Raw genomic sequence first — 13,577 nt, forward strand, 5'->3', positions numbered from 1 at the left:
GAGTGAAAAATTTAAGGGGGTCTGAATACTTTCCGTACCCACTGTATATATATATAAAAAAAAAAAACATTCAACAAGGATGCATTATATTTATCAAAGTGATCAATATTGATAGTTTTTTTTTAAGCACCAAATCAGCATATTAGAATAATTTATGAAGGATCATGTCACACTAAAGCTGAATTTTCAGCAGCCATTACATAAGTCTTAATTTTTAATTGTACAAATATTTTACAATATGACTGTTTTTACTGTGTTTTTAATCAATAATGGATAAAAAAAAAAAACAGACGACCTCAAACTTTTGAACAGTAGTGTATAACAGTATGTTGGCAAGATTAAAAAATAAAAATAAAAACATTTTAGAGGCACAATCCTTTTCCTTGGCATTGCAAACCTGAGGTCTATATTCGGGTCTAAGTCTCAGCTGTGACAGGCTGAAAATAGCATCCCGGCTGGGTGTATTAATATACGTTAGCTGTGAATTTTTCATTATGAAGAGCTCCAGCATTTAGTGAGAATGAAGCATGTGAGAACACACTATTTCTGGAATAGCCGAGAATGCACAATGTAAAATCATCTCAAAGCATAAAACTTACCTGTCCTCTCATAACAGACATCTGTTTCTCAAACATGGTTTTGTCAAACCCTTTATCCGTCTGAACTAGCATTTTTTTAAGTCTCTCCCTTTGCTACATTCACCTAGGAAATCTTTTTCAGAGAGTTCCTCATCCAGTGTCTCTCGTATAGGACCCTCGTCCATTTTCATCTTCATCCTCTCTGTGTGGCTCTTTTACCAGGATGTGAAAAAGGGTCTCTTGCAGTGAAAGGTCTGGGTAAATGCATTGCCCAGTTGGACCACACGACCCTGGCCTCCTCCACGGCTCCTCTCCACCACCACACGAGGCATCTGCACTAACTGTATGGGGCTCTTCCCATCTTTCAAAGCCTGGGTCAGGTTTAAGATCTATTTGATAAGAACAGACAAATATGATTTTACCTGCAGTAGAGACTTTATGCAGCTCTTAAAACACAACACTACTTCCTGATGAAGTCTACTTCTAATTGATTAATTTACCAGCATTTAGTGAGAATGAAGCATGTGAGAACACACTATTTCTGGAATAGCCGAGAATGCACAATGTAAAATCATCTCAAAGCATAAAACTTACCTGTCCTCTCATAACAGACATCTGTTTCTCAAACATGGTTTTGTCAAACCCTTTATCCGTCTGAAATCAGAGTTGTTAATGTGGAAAGTCATTTAATATTAAAAAGATATCCATCCATACAGAGATTCTTGCAAATTAATGCATAAATGATTAACCAACTTCACTGCAAACTAGTTCGTAAGATTATACAGACGTGATAGAAAACAGATTTAGTGGGGTCAGGTCACTTAGAGAGGTCAATTAGTAATTTATCTTTTCCTTGGTTTTATAAATTTTAAGCTTGAATATTTTTAGCAGAGCCACTTAAAATGGGAGGAATATAGAGACGCAACTTCTTTAAGGGTTTTAGTGTGCTGACAGCATGCTAAGCTCCAGCTTGCTAACAGAAACTGACAGCATGCTAAAGCCCTGTCCAAGAAGTTAAGTCTCAAAATAAACTACAGCCAAATCAACACTTTAATAACAAGTAATGCATTGCTCTGAATGGTACGAATACAAGTACAGCAGTTAAAACTTACCTTGAACATCTCATAAAGGTCCTCACAGAGGTCCTGTACAAAGTTCATGTCAGAAATGCGTGAGAGCACAAGGTCTCTTGTTTCCTGGGAAAAGGCCACTTTGGCCTGAGGCAACCATGCCCAGTGGAACGGATCTACATGCACCAAGATAAGAAAAAAAAGAAAAAAAAAACACTACTATTTCACCTGTTAAGTATGCTCATTTCAACACTACTAGTAAAATGTTTCTAGCTGGTAGATGGAAATTCCTTTAATATTTTTCAAAAAGCATTTTTTGGAAGAAATACTTTTATTCAGCAAGGACACATTATACTGATTAACTATGACATTGAAGACATTTAGAATGTTACAAACGATTTCTATTTCAAATGAATGCTGTTCTGTCTATTCAAATAATCTTGAAAAAAAAAAATGTATCATGGTTTCCACAAAATATTAAGAAGCTCAACTCTTTTATATAGTGATAAAAATAATAAATGTTACTTGAGCACTAAATCAGCATATAAGATAATTTCTAAAGCATCATATGACACTGAAAACTAAGTAACGGCTGCTGAAAATTTTGCTTTAGCACCACAGGAATAAATTATATTTTTAATATTAAAATAGAAAACAGTTGAATATATTTTAAACGTATAAAAATAGGAAATCCTTACATGCTCTCCACTCATCGGGGTGTTTAAAAGGGAAGGCCAAACCATTATCTATAGCTGCAATCTGTATGGCCGAGTCTTTTGGGTCAGTCCATTCAGATTCCTGAGGACAGACATGTGGAAAAGAAACTCAGCATTTGTGACTGGAAAGCAATCATCATTACATCCATAATATAACCCCTGCAGCAATTTGAGCTAATGGAAATGCTTTTGCAATACTGAATAGGTCTTATGTTTGACATGGTGTGATGTTTAAAGAGCTTTACTGTGCACATGGGAGGAACTGTTTACCAAGACATGCCATGCCCATTCAAACACACACACAAAAAAATAATAATAATAATTATAATTATATATACAGTGGGTACGGAAAGTATTCAGACCCCCTTAAATTTTTCACTCTTTGTTATATTGCAGCCATTTGCTAAAATCATTTAAGTTAATTTTTTTTCCTCATTAATGTACACACAGCACCCCATATTGACAGAAAAACACAGAATTGTTGACATCTTTGCAGATTTACTTTGCATTAAAAAAATTAATATGATACCCCTGCATTTGCACTTGGTTCTCAGTCATGGCATTTTCTTTGAGCTGCCCAGCACTGCAAACAAAGGAGCTCTATAAATATCCCTCAGCTTACCTTCTCTGTCAGCGCTCCATCGCCCGGCTTCTCATACTTGATCAACCAGTTATCGTTCCCTCTGTCTGAAGAAGCCAAAAGATATATCAGATTTCCTTTTCAAAGGCAATGTAAACAATTAGCATCTCTTTTATGTGGTCATAACATGTTACGCTGAAAGACATGGCACGTTTGTATGGTGTGGGAAGCAGAAACTGGAAATGAAGAAAGAGAATTAAAAAGTCTGCCTGAAGAGAGATGAGATACAGTTCAACAAGAGTGAGAACAAGAAAAAACAAAAATGTAAAAAGCAAAAATGAATACCCATTCAAAAAAAAAGTAAAAAAAAAAAAAAAAAGTAAAAAGCTTTAAATTTGTTTTGACAATAGTGACCAATACCGAAGTTACTTTACAGTAGTGCTGGGCGGTATGACCAAAACACCGGTATTCGGTATGAACCGGTATACCGCCCAGCACTACTTTACAGCACAGCCAATTTAGTAAAAATAACCCTGTTAGTAAAAATCTGAGATTAGATGAACACTGTGGTTCCATGGTGAAGCTTTGTAAGGGAATAAGTTCAAGAACAATGGGCTGAACAAAGAAAGAACTTGAACAGCAGCATTAGGTACCTGTGTTTCTGATGACGTAATCCAGCACCACCAGCCTCTCAAATTGAGACTGAAGCTGCTTCCTCATGTTCTCTGGAAGAGGTTCTGCCTCAAACTTCCTCAGCCAGTAGTCTGCTTCATGATAGCCCTCCACAAACAACTGAAATGAGCCCACCTACACAAAAGTGAACAACAAATCAAGATTATTTTGGAAGTCTTGCTCTCAATTCAATTTTGACATGACAAGACAGGTGTAATATCTATAATGAAAAAGTGCAAATGAGAATTTAGAGCTACCGACTCAACATTTTCAGCAAATAATGACACCAAGCAATCATATGGATTCGGGAAAACCTAGATTTATGTGTCAATTCATGCTTTAATTGTATGGAACACTGGCAAAATATTACCTTGTGTGTTCCACACAAGAAAGTGATAGAGGTTTGAAACAAAATGAGGGTGAGTAAATGAATTGGGATCATTTTAGAGGTGTTTCGTTACCTTTGGAGGAAGACCAACTCTGTGAAACCGTCGTCCAACTTTGGGGACTTTCTCCAGTGCATATTTCTTACCACGGGATTTGGCACGGTCAATTGCACTATAGTGAAAAGTCTCGCTGGCCAAATTCACAACCTGAAAACAAAGGGTGAAAGGTGTGGTTCTTAATTCCAAGAGCAAAGCTTTTTCTTAAAGCTTCTATAACGCCCATCCTCACCTTAGTTTTGGGTACAATCCTCAAGCCCAGTTTTTGGTCAACGAGTGAGGCAGCTGCCTCAGAGAGGTAGCCCTGGTTAGGAATGAGGCAACCACGGCCAAAACAGCACGGGCAGCAGACTTTATGGAAATATTTGGTCCATTTAGGGTTTAAGTGACCGTAAGGCTCCTCTGATTTTGGTTTAAATACCCCAATGATTTTCTAAAGGAGAGAAGATACAGGCATCAAGAAAAATCTAATTTAACACCACTAGATTTGAAAATAACTACCATGAATTATATTGTAAAAGGAAATGTTTTCTGATAGAATGAATCCAAACCGATTCTACATTAACATTCATGCATAAATGTATTCGTTTAGCTCACAGGAGAGAGGTGATCATGCATATAATTATCCTACGGTAAACACTGCTAAGCATGATGTTGCGTACAAACTGCACAATAACGTGAGGTGCATGAATACTCACTAAACAAACCTACTAAGAAGTTTTAAGTTTTTTCATCCCATTAGTTTTTGTTTTCTGTTATGACTTTTAAAACCGATTATTTCAGGATCGATTTCAACATTTAACATTCAAATACACATACCCCTTTGGGATCCTTGACAAAGTAGCTTCCACTGGATCCTTGTGAGATGCGTTCGGGAAATACGCCGTTTTCTATCGCCTGCTCAGCCTTCTGGATAATTTCGGCAAACTCTGGGTCTTCTGGGAAATGGTTGAATTCTCCACTACTATTACCTATATGCACACATACAAAGTGATTCAAATGTACAGTGCGGCAAATATTCTCTTGTATGTCTGCATTTATATGTAAATACATCCCCTAATCTCAATAGGCCATACAGCAGGACGTTTGGGGAATGATTTTCTTTTAATAATTTCCGTCAGAGTGAAATTCATGCTCAAGGCCATTTTTATCTGGAACAAAATTGAACCTTCTCCTAGAAATCCAAGCTTCAAAGCTGAATCACTAGTGAGCATGCAATTTAGTCAAACACTTTTGCTCTGTCTGCAAACTAGCCTTCAGAAAGATAACAATTAAAAAAGCACTGGGTATTTCTGGAGTGCAAAGAAGCTGAAAAAAATAAAAATAAAATAATATATATATATATATACATATATATATATTTATTAGGCGGTAGATGAAAGGTTCAATATCAAAGTGATTCATCTAAAGACCGGCAAATGCAAAGTATTAATTTTCTGTACGAGGTACTGACAGCTTAAATATGGGTTCTTAACTATTTTGTAAAATTTGGCAGAAGAAAAAATGTAGACTAAACGGAATCCAGCTACTACAATTCCTGTACAAGCTAGGAAGACTAGTATAACTCAATGTAGATGTGAATACTCCACAAAGGTGACTTCTACATTTTCCTAAGACATAAAAGGCCAATTTAATTCATTTTTACCCCCGATATGCATAATTATCTTATTATGAACAATTCATCCATGCATGTTTAACTTATTTATTATTAGACTCTATAATTCTGAATCAAAATTTCAAAGCTCAACCTTCTTGGGAAAAGAGTAAGACTGACTTCTTTCTAACAACATATACTGGACTTCTCTAAATATTTTGTATGTTTAAAACCCACCCCTTCCTTATAATCAACTCCTAGCTTGCATTCAGATCTGTCCACATCCAATCAAAAAACTGATCGATAGAACCAAGTCTCCATCATACTTTTATTTCTGCCGAAAAATCAGTTTCACTTGGATGTATGTCACAATACGGAAAAACAATGTTACTGCTTCCATTACATAACAGCTTTAAGGCATCATGTGTCATACATCATGTACTTTAGGGGAAAACAATGGTAGATGCTGCAGTACCACCTTTGTACTTTATTTACGACTTTAAATTTCACAAATAATTACAAAGAAACAAAGAAGCAAGTAACACTCTGATTTAAATGGTAAATTTTGAAGTAGAAAGACTGAAATAATATTTTCTAATTCATGCTCCAATATTCATTATAAAAATTATTTTTCCAAGTTATAAATAAAAGCCTATACCCCTACAGGGGTGCGTATTGGTACTTAAAAGATACAAATTATTCTTTATTCATTTTTTTTTTTTTTCTTGAGGTCATCTTAAAATGATAACAACAACAACAAAAAGATTTAAATTTTCATGATTTTAAGCTTACTGAGAGAGATGCCATGGTGAGGAAATTAATAAACAATATTACCAATTACACTGCACATTTTACAAGAGAAGACATTCATAATCCAAACGATATTACCAATTACACTGCACATTTTACAAGAGAAGACACTCATAATCCATAGCACTTAATATTTAACATTAGATCTTTACATTTTTCATTTTCTTTGAACAAAATGAATGCTTGAAAATGGTGGATTCATTATTATTCTTAATGAAAAACATAATAAAATAGTAAAATGACAAACTCATTATTAACCAAAATAAGATGGAGGACATACGGAGCCCCGCACATGACATGGACAAATATATACAGTGGGTACTGTACAGTGCAGTACAGTACAGGTACAGTGAAAGTATTCAGACCCCCTTAAATTTTTCACTCTTTGTTATATTGCAGCCATTTGCTAAAATCATTTAAGTTGCCACAAATTAAGAATTGGTTAATTTGTTCTCTTTTTTTATTAAATCACGGCAATGTTGTACCAATTCATTCCCTTGTTTTGATGTATCAAAATTACTACAACATCGCCACAATTTAATAAAATGAGGGAGCAAATTCTTAATTCATGGCCACAATTAAACGTAAATGAATTATTTCTTATTTTGTGGAAACAATATCTATTTTTTTTAATCTATTATGTCACGTGAGGGCCTTTGTATATAAATTAAAGATCTTTGGATGGATTTCCCACTTGCTTTACAAAGAATTTTTGTGGTTCATTATAATTTAATGAAAAACACAACAATTAACAAACATTAAACAGAAATATTGTCAAATAGGTGCTTTTGCTTTTCTCTTTGACACCAAATCCTCTGCCATCATCTTGTCAGACATCTCTCCTTTCTCTATTCACATAACCGTGAAATCTGACTCCTGTTGCTACTGCAGTATGGAGCAGAAGCTTTCAGTTCATAATTTTAGCATCCGTTGTGCAATTGAACTAAATAGTTTTAATTCTTTTTTATATATATATATATATATATATAAACAAAGCGACAGTGGGCAAGTAATGCAATCGTTGTCCAGCTAAACATTATGTAACATTTATAACACAGCCTACCGCGGCAAGCTTAACTCATCCACAGTCCAAAATGGCCATTTATCAGTGAGTTACTCAAAACTTTTATCTTTTAAATCTGTTTTTTTTTTTTTAGTTGAGCCATTATGTATGATTTCTAATGTGTACACTTGTATCAGTGTTTCACATGCAGGTTACAGACACACACTCATGTGATCTGCGTAGAGGGAGCTGAAGATCAGATCAGATGATTCAGTCACCATCCATGCCAAACTAAAGTAGAGGGTCTATGTGTGTCTCTTATTAACACTGAAAACTACATACACAACTTGCTCACTGAGGCATTGCTCAGAAAGAAAAAATTGGCATATATGATTCAAATGGATTTTCTTTTTTGTATTCTGAACAAACCACATGAACTCCAATATTTACAAAACTGATCGAAACCACATCCAAAAGTTCTCAGCTGTAGAAAGAGAGCCTTGCGGCATCTTGCTGATGCGCACATTATTATTACTATAGCAACCGATACAGCAACACTGTACAAACAGATTATCATATTCAATTACTTGCAAAATGACAGTGCAGACAGTAAATACCTAAAGATCAAGTTCGAAAACCAGTGTGAACAAAGCCTAACATGCATACATGTCACATGATACCCGTACCCAGGGAGGGTTTTATTTATTTCACTAAAACTATCATTCTTTTATTCAGAATCCACTACACTGAATGCACACACTGCAGTAAAACCAAAGTCCTTTTAAGACAAGTCATGTCACTCAGCGGCCATCTTTGAAACGCCGCTCGGGCATGCAAGTGCAACTCCCGTCTCTTTGAATGGGGAAACATCCAATTCTCCAAAACTGTTCACTAAGCTTACGATTAAATTTCATATTTGATATCACCAAAGAAATCTGACAACAACTGTGTCATAAATGTTGTTACTTTTGCTCAAATAGCGTTATAAAAAGCTTATTTTTCAGGCTAGATCAGCCAGTGCGCATGCGCAGTCCTAAGAGCACGCCTCAGAATGCTGACTGTTTCTATAGCAACCACGACTTCTAACGGCAGCTGCAGTGACGCGCTGACTTTACCGATTAGCAATTGGCTCTTTCAATTAGAAGGCGGGGCTTCCTGCGATTGAGCGGCCATATTGAGCGTTGCATTTTTCCCCATTCAAAACTATACGAGTGACACGTCTTGGGTATTATATAGTCTTTGAGTAAAACTAACTAAAAGTGGTCTACATGGGCTCTAAAAGGTAAAACACACGAACACACTCCGCTGAAGGTTTCTGGGCAGCTTTCCCTGAGTGAATAAGAGAGTCCATTAGACACAGAAACACAGAACCTCTCTGATGGCCATTAAACATTTAGAAGATGACAAGTGCACTTTCCCTCTCTTGTACACAGACACACCCATACAAACACATATCTGCATATCATAAATATCAATTATCATAAATGGTATGATTTTTAAAGACTCTTAGCTACAACGTGTAAATATAACAAACTTATTTTCCTCCCCAATTCATTCAATATAGTCGAGCAAACTGCTTTTGTAAACACTGCGAGACATCGATCTCATACACAAAAAAAAACAGAGCCAGTCTTGAGTCTCATCCATTGAAATGAATAATAACGGCAGACGCAGATGTCTTTGTCATGCCGCCAAAATTGCATGAGTTCGAAAAGACTCATTTCCCTACTAATTCTCTTTCAGATCTTCTGGATATTTTAGGCTCACTGGAGACGTTTGACAATTAAAAAATACCATTCTTTAAATTTTTTAACAGTAGTATTTATACTTCCACACCCAATCCACTTCTATATTAAAGAAATTTGCACAAAATAAAAACCTTCTCTGGTGAAACAAGACCTGGGAAGCTTCTAACCCTGTAGAGTTTATTAATGTGATAATGACCAGCTGACTGCACAAAAAAATACCCTTTAAAAGTTTCATTTTAGGTCAGAGCCTCGTGAGCAGCACTGCTGCGCTTCGGGCAACCCGAGTTCGAGCCCTGGCTGAAGGTACTTTCCCATCCTGCTGCCCCCTCTCTATCCCACGTTGATCCCTGTCTCCATACTGCCCCCTATAAATAAAAGCAAAATGCCTACATAAATCCTGAATAAAAATATTACTAAAAGTTGGATTTTAGATCTAATTTGAACAAACTTGTGAAGGTGAAGGCTAAACTCTAGATCATCAGCACTTTTTATGTATTTTAGCAATAGTGTATGTGCATGGTTGCCAGGTTGGGGAGATTAAGTAAACACAGGACAGGAAATGTATTCATTTATTAATGTATTTTTAAATGTCATAGATCTTATGGACTTTTTTAGCAGACCTTTTGATCTAAATGTCATAACTGGACCTGCCAGTGAAAATGACATCTCTCTGCTTATGTACGCAGGAGTCAGAGCATGTGAGCAGAGCGGTAATATTTCCTTAAGAGCGCAGAGCGCCTTTCTGAAGATTCCGCTCCGCTCGCTCAATACGCTCAGCGCCGCTCGCTCAACCCAGAATGCCGTTTGACGATTTGCTTGTTCGAGATCGAGAATCTGTAGAGATCGAGAATAGTAGAGCAGTTATGGAGTCCAGATATTGTTTCAACGAAGTTGCAAGCCTTATACATAAATGTAAAGTAAAAAAATCTAAGTTAAGAATGAGCAGGGAGAAGAAACTGAGAGGGAGTGCGGGGAGACTGTTAAAGTTAGTACAGATTCATATTGATTACAGAAAGCACGAAGATGTATGCAAACATGGTGCAGCAAAAGGTGAGCTAGTTACATACCATAATAAATGAATAAACAGGTAGGCTAAGGTTATATTCGGTTGTACGGAGCCCCGATCATGACATGCAGACAAAAGATGCTAGGACTACATTATGGCCACGAATTAAGAATTAATTTTTTAGTTTAGTCTAAATTATGGCCACGAATTAAGTATTCATTCTCTTGTTTAGGCTTAGCTGCCACGAATTCATTCGTTCGTTAATTCGTTCATTCCCTATAGTAGGCCTAAATCGTGGAACGAATTATTATATTTCGTAATTACTGCATTCATCGTGAAACTTGCTAATTAGCACACTATTAGGAAAGGCGATTTGCAAAGATTCGTTAAAAAAAAACCTTACACTCACTTCTTCTGTAGGTGAAGCTGGATCACGAATGATTCGCGCGAACATAGACGCATTTAGGTAGATCGGGGCGCATTCCCTTCAAAAACAAACGTAATCCACAGTGTCTGCAGCGGCTCAGATGTTGGGAGTAAACGACGACTGCTAAGTTAATTATTACATCCAACAACAGAAGACCTCAATCGCTTAGGAGTCATATCCAGTGCCCACATATCAAAATCCAGTCAACCAATACAAAAACCAATTCCCCACTCTACACTTTTTTTTTTACATTTATTGATAAGCCGGAACACTCAGATGTAGCCTAATCCACCACAATAAGGAAATAAAAGATCAGTCACTCACTACTTCCATCTCATCTCGATTTCAGGGCATTTTCAAGCGTAATGTGACTTCCTTTAGATCTCACCAATCATATTGTCTAATATCAGCAAGGAGGCTGAATTTAAATGTATTAATTAAATGTACTATTTGCATGCTTTGTGGAGATAGTTATGCCAATAAAACGAAGCAAACATAGCACATCACAGTGTGATGCAACACTAATACTATTATCTTCATTTTACCTAGGCAATGCAACTCCTGTGAGAGACTCTAGTGTTTCATTTTCCTTTAATGAAGGCTTAGATGTGGATCTTAGAGATAAAACAGAAGCCAGTGTCTCTCTGCTCTCTGGCTCATCTGCATTCAAATGAACCTGTTATTAATATGCAAGAAAACTTTATTGCATCAATACAGCCCACAGCTGCACATGTAATCTTGTTAGTACAGATGCACCTGGAAAGACTAAACCACATGCAACACACAGAAACATCCAAGCATGAATATCAAGAGTTGAGTAGATATCCCAGCAGCTGCTGTGGTGTCACCTGTACACATGTGCCCCGGGTTCAAAGAGCATGCAAGCTGAACTGTGGAAATGGTTGCATAACGGACCATGTTCTGAGATAAAGCAGATGGAGTAACAGCACAGAGAGCAAGATGTGTGGGAGGGAATTTAGAATATTTAGAGTATTCATAATCTTTTGCATGCAAGCTTGTTTTATATGTCTAGGACAGGAGGCAAAAACTCTCCTCTCTCTAAAAAATTTTTTTTAATTTAATTCCTTTCAAAGTTCCTCAATGCATATTAGATGTTTTTTTTTTTTGGAACACTAAGCGCAACAGAAACAGAACACGCGCGGTTGCTATGGAAACTAATGCAGACGGGTCCATAGTGCGTTCTTTCCCCGGTTGTATTCAGATTATACAACAAAATGACAAAACATCGTTGTCGTTTAAGAGGGGGAGTGGCTATATTTAAATAAAGGCGTGGTGGGCCGTTTTAATTATGTTTAATTAATAACTGTGTGAATTCTGTTGATTTTGTTAAAAAGTGTTATTTGCAAACCGGAAACATCACAATGCAACAAATACGCATTGTAAGGAAAGCAAAACAAAAGGTGTTGAAGTGTGACGCCTCTACTTTGAGCCAGTTTAATCTGAATACATGTTGATCAGATTATATCCAGCTCATATATCTCACCTGGTGATGCCAGATTATCAGATGATGAGCTGTGTCTGTTCCTCCGCGTCCTTTTCTCTCTTCCAGCTCGAGGTGAGAGATTTCCGGCAGGTCCCGGTAACAGTAGCGCCTCTTCCCCGGACCCGTCCGCTTCCAGCTCCGTCAGCACGCTTTCCGTGGAGTTCGAGATCCGGACGGCTGCCCCGGGGTTCAGCGAGAGTCCTAGGGACGGCGACGGCCGGGTCTTTTCAAATAACACCGCGGGCACCTCCGACGAGAGAAAGTTCGTCTCCAGTGTTAACGTTAAATCCCCGCCGCCTTTCTCCGGCTCGCCGTCGGTGGGATCGCATTCTGCCATCATCGCGGACTGTGGGTGTATTCTGTCTCTGTCCAGAGAAACTCAGAGACCTCTCAAAAACCGCGCTTCATATCCGCGAGTCCGTCTTTAAGAAGCTTTTGTTTTCTTTCTTGAAGACGCGCTGATGCTCTCAACTGTTTCACGTCCACATCATGTGTCACCATTACCGACTTCCTCTATTCTCAAGCATGCGCACTGTTAAATCTCACCGTTGAACAGGTTTCTTAAAGGCGCAGTAACGCTTAATTGATTCAGCAAAGAACGGTGTGTGTGAAAGGTGAAGGCATTTTTGTTGCAAGTTTATCGTTTTCTAAGATTAGTCACAAATCATTCCAACCCCTTTTTTCAAAGTTAAATGGATAGTTACCCCAAAAATGAAGATTCTGTCATCATTTACACACCATCATGTCGTCCCAAAATGGCATGACTTTCATTCTTCTGAGGAACACAAAAGAGGTTATTTTAAGGCGTTTTGGTTACCATTGACTTCAATTGTATCAACAAACAAACAAACAATAAATAAATAAGTCAAAAGTCGTGGAGGTTTGGAATGACTTGCAGGCAAGCTTGACTAATTTAGGTGGGATGAACTATTCCTTTTAATAACACTAACACACACACACACATATATATATATATATATAATTTATTTTTTTTGTCAAGATAAATACCTAATTTTATTTTTCGAGACGTAAATGATGCTGGGGCATAGATGTACAGTAGACATACAGTTAACCATGTCAGTTCATTATGGGTTCCCAGTAAAAATTTCCTATTGGTTTAGTGGTTTTCAATTTTGGAGTATGATAATTTGATTAGATTTTATGTTTTGTACAAAATTGCATTCGGCAAGCATGTATGCAGCAAGCATGCAACTCTGTGGAGTAGTTATAGTCCTTATTTAGCAACTTGTTATTCCCACCGCCCAAAATAAAGATGCTTTTAAAGTCATATTTCAGGTACCACATACTAATGACACAAAGACCACACTCCTGGTCCCAAGATCACCTCATCAATGTGTTAAAAAAAATAAAAAATTAAAAAAAAAGAGCGAGAGAGGTTTAATGGTAAAAAAAAAAAAAAAAAAAA

The 13,577-nt window shown here is 37.0% G+C and overlaps 1 protein-coding gene across 2 annotated transcripts in view; it reads right to left on the reverse strand.

Annotated features, from left to right (window-relative positions):
- The window catches only part of LOC107742490 (phosphatidylinositol 4-kinase type 2-beta), a 13,926-nt gene extending 1,232 nt beyond the window's left edge, over positions 1-12,694 (reverse strand). Inside the window, exons 1-10 of one of the 2 annotated variants that reach the window (XM_016555465.1) lie at positions 12,152-12,693; positions 4,879-5,030; positions 4,292-4,492; positions 4,078-4,209; positions 3,598-3,751; positions 2,987-3,051; positions 2,347-2,446; positions 1,691-1,824; positions 1,173-1,232; positions 671-967 (exon numbers count right to left, since the gene is read on the reverse strand). In XM_016555465.1, coding sequence (XP_016410951.1) covers positions 794-967; positions 1,173-1,232; positions 1,691-1,824; positions 2,347-2,446; positions 2,987-3,051; positions 3,598-3,751; positions 4,078-4,209; positions 4,292-4,492; positions 4,879-5,030; positions 12,152-12,491 — 1,512 coding nt within the window. In that variant the 5' untranslated portion in view covers positions 12,492-12,693 and the 3' untranslated portion in view covers positions 671-793. The other variant, XM_016555466.1, reaches the window with a different exon arrangement.
- Between the last annotated feature and the right edge of the window lie 883 nt (positions 12,695-13,577).

The sequence above is a fragment of the Sinocyclocheilus rhinocerous genome, unplaced genomic scaffold (assembly GCF_001515625.1).
Source record: "Sinocyclocheilus rhinocerous isolate Xijiao unplaced genomic scaffold, SAMN03320098_v1.1 scaffold496, whole genome shotgun sequence".
NCBI lineage: Eukaryota > Metazoa > Chordata > Actinopteri > Cypriniformes > Cyprinidae > Sinocyclocheilus > Sinocyclocheilus rhinocerous.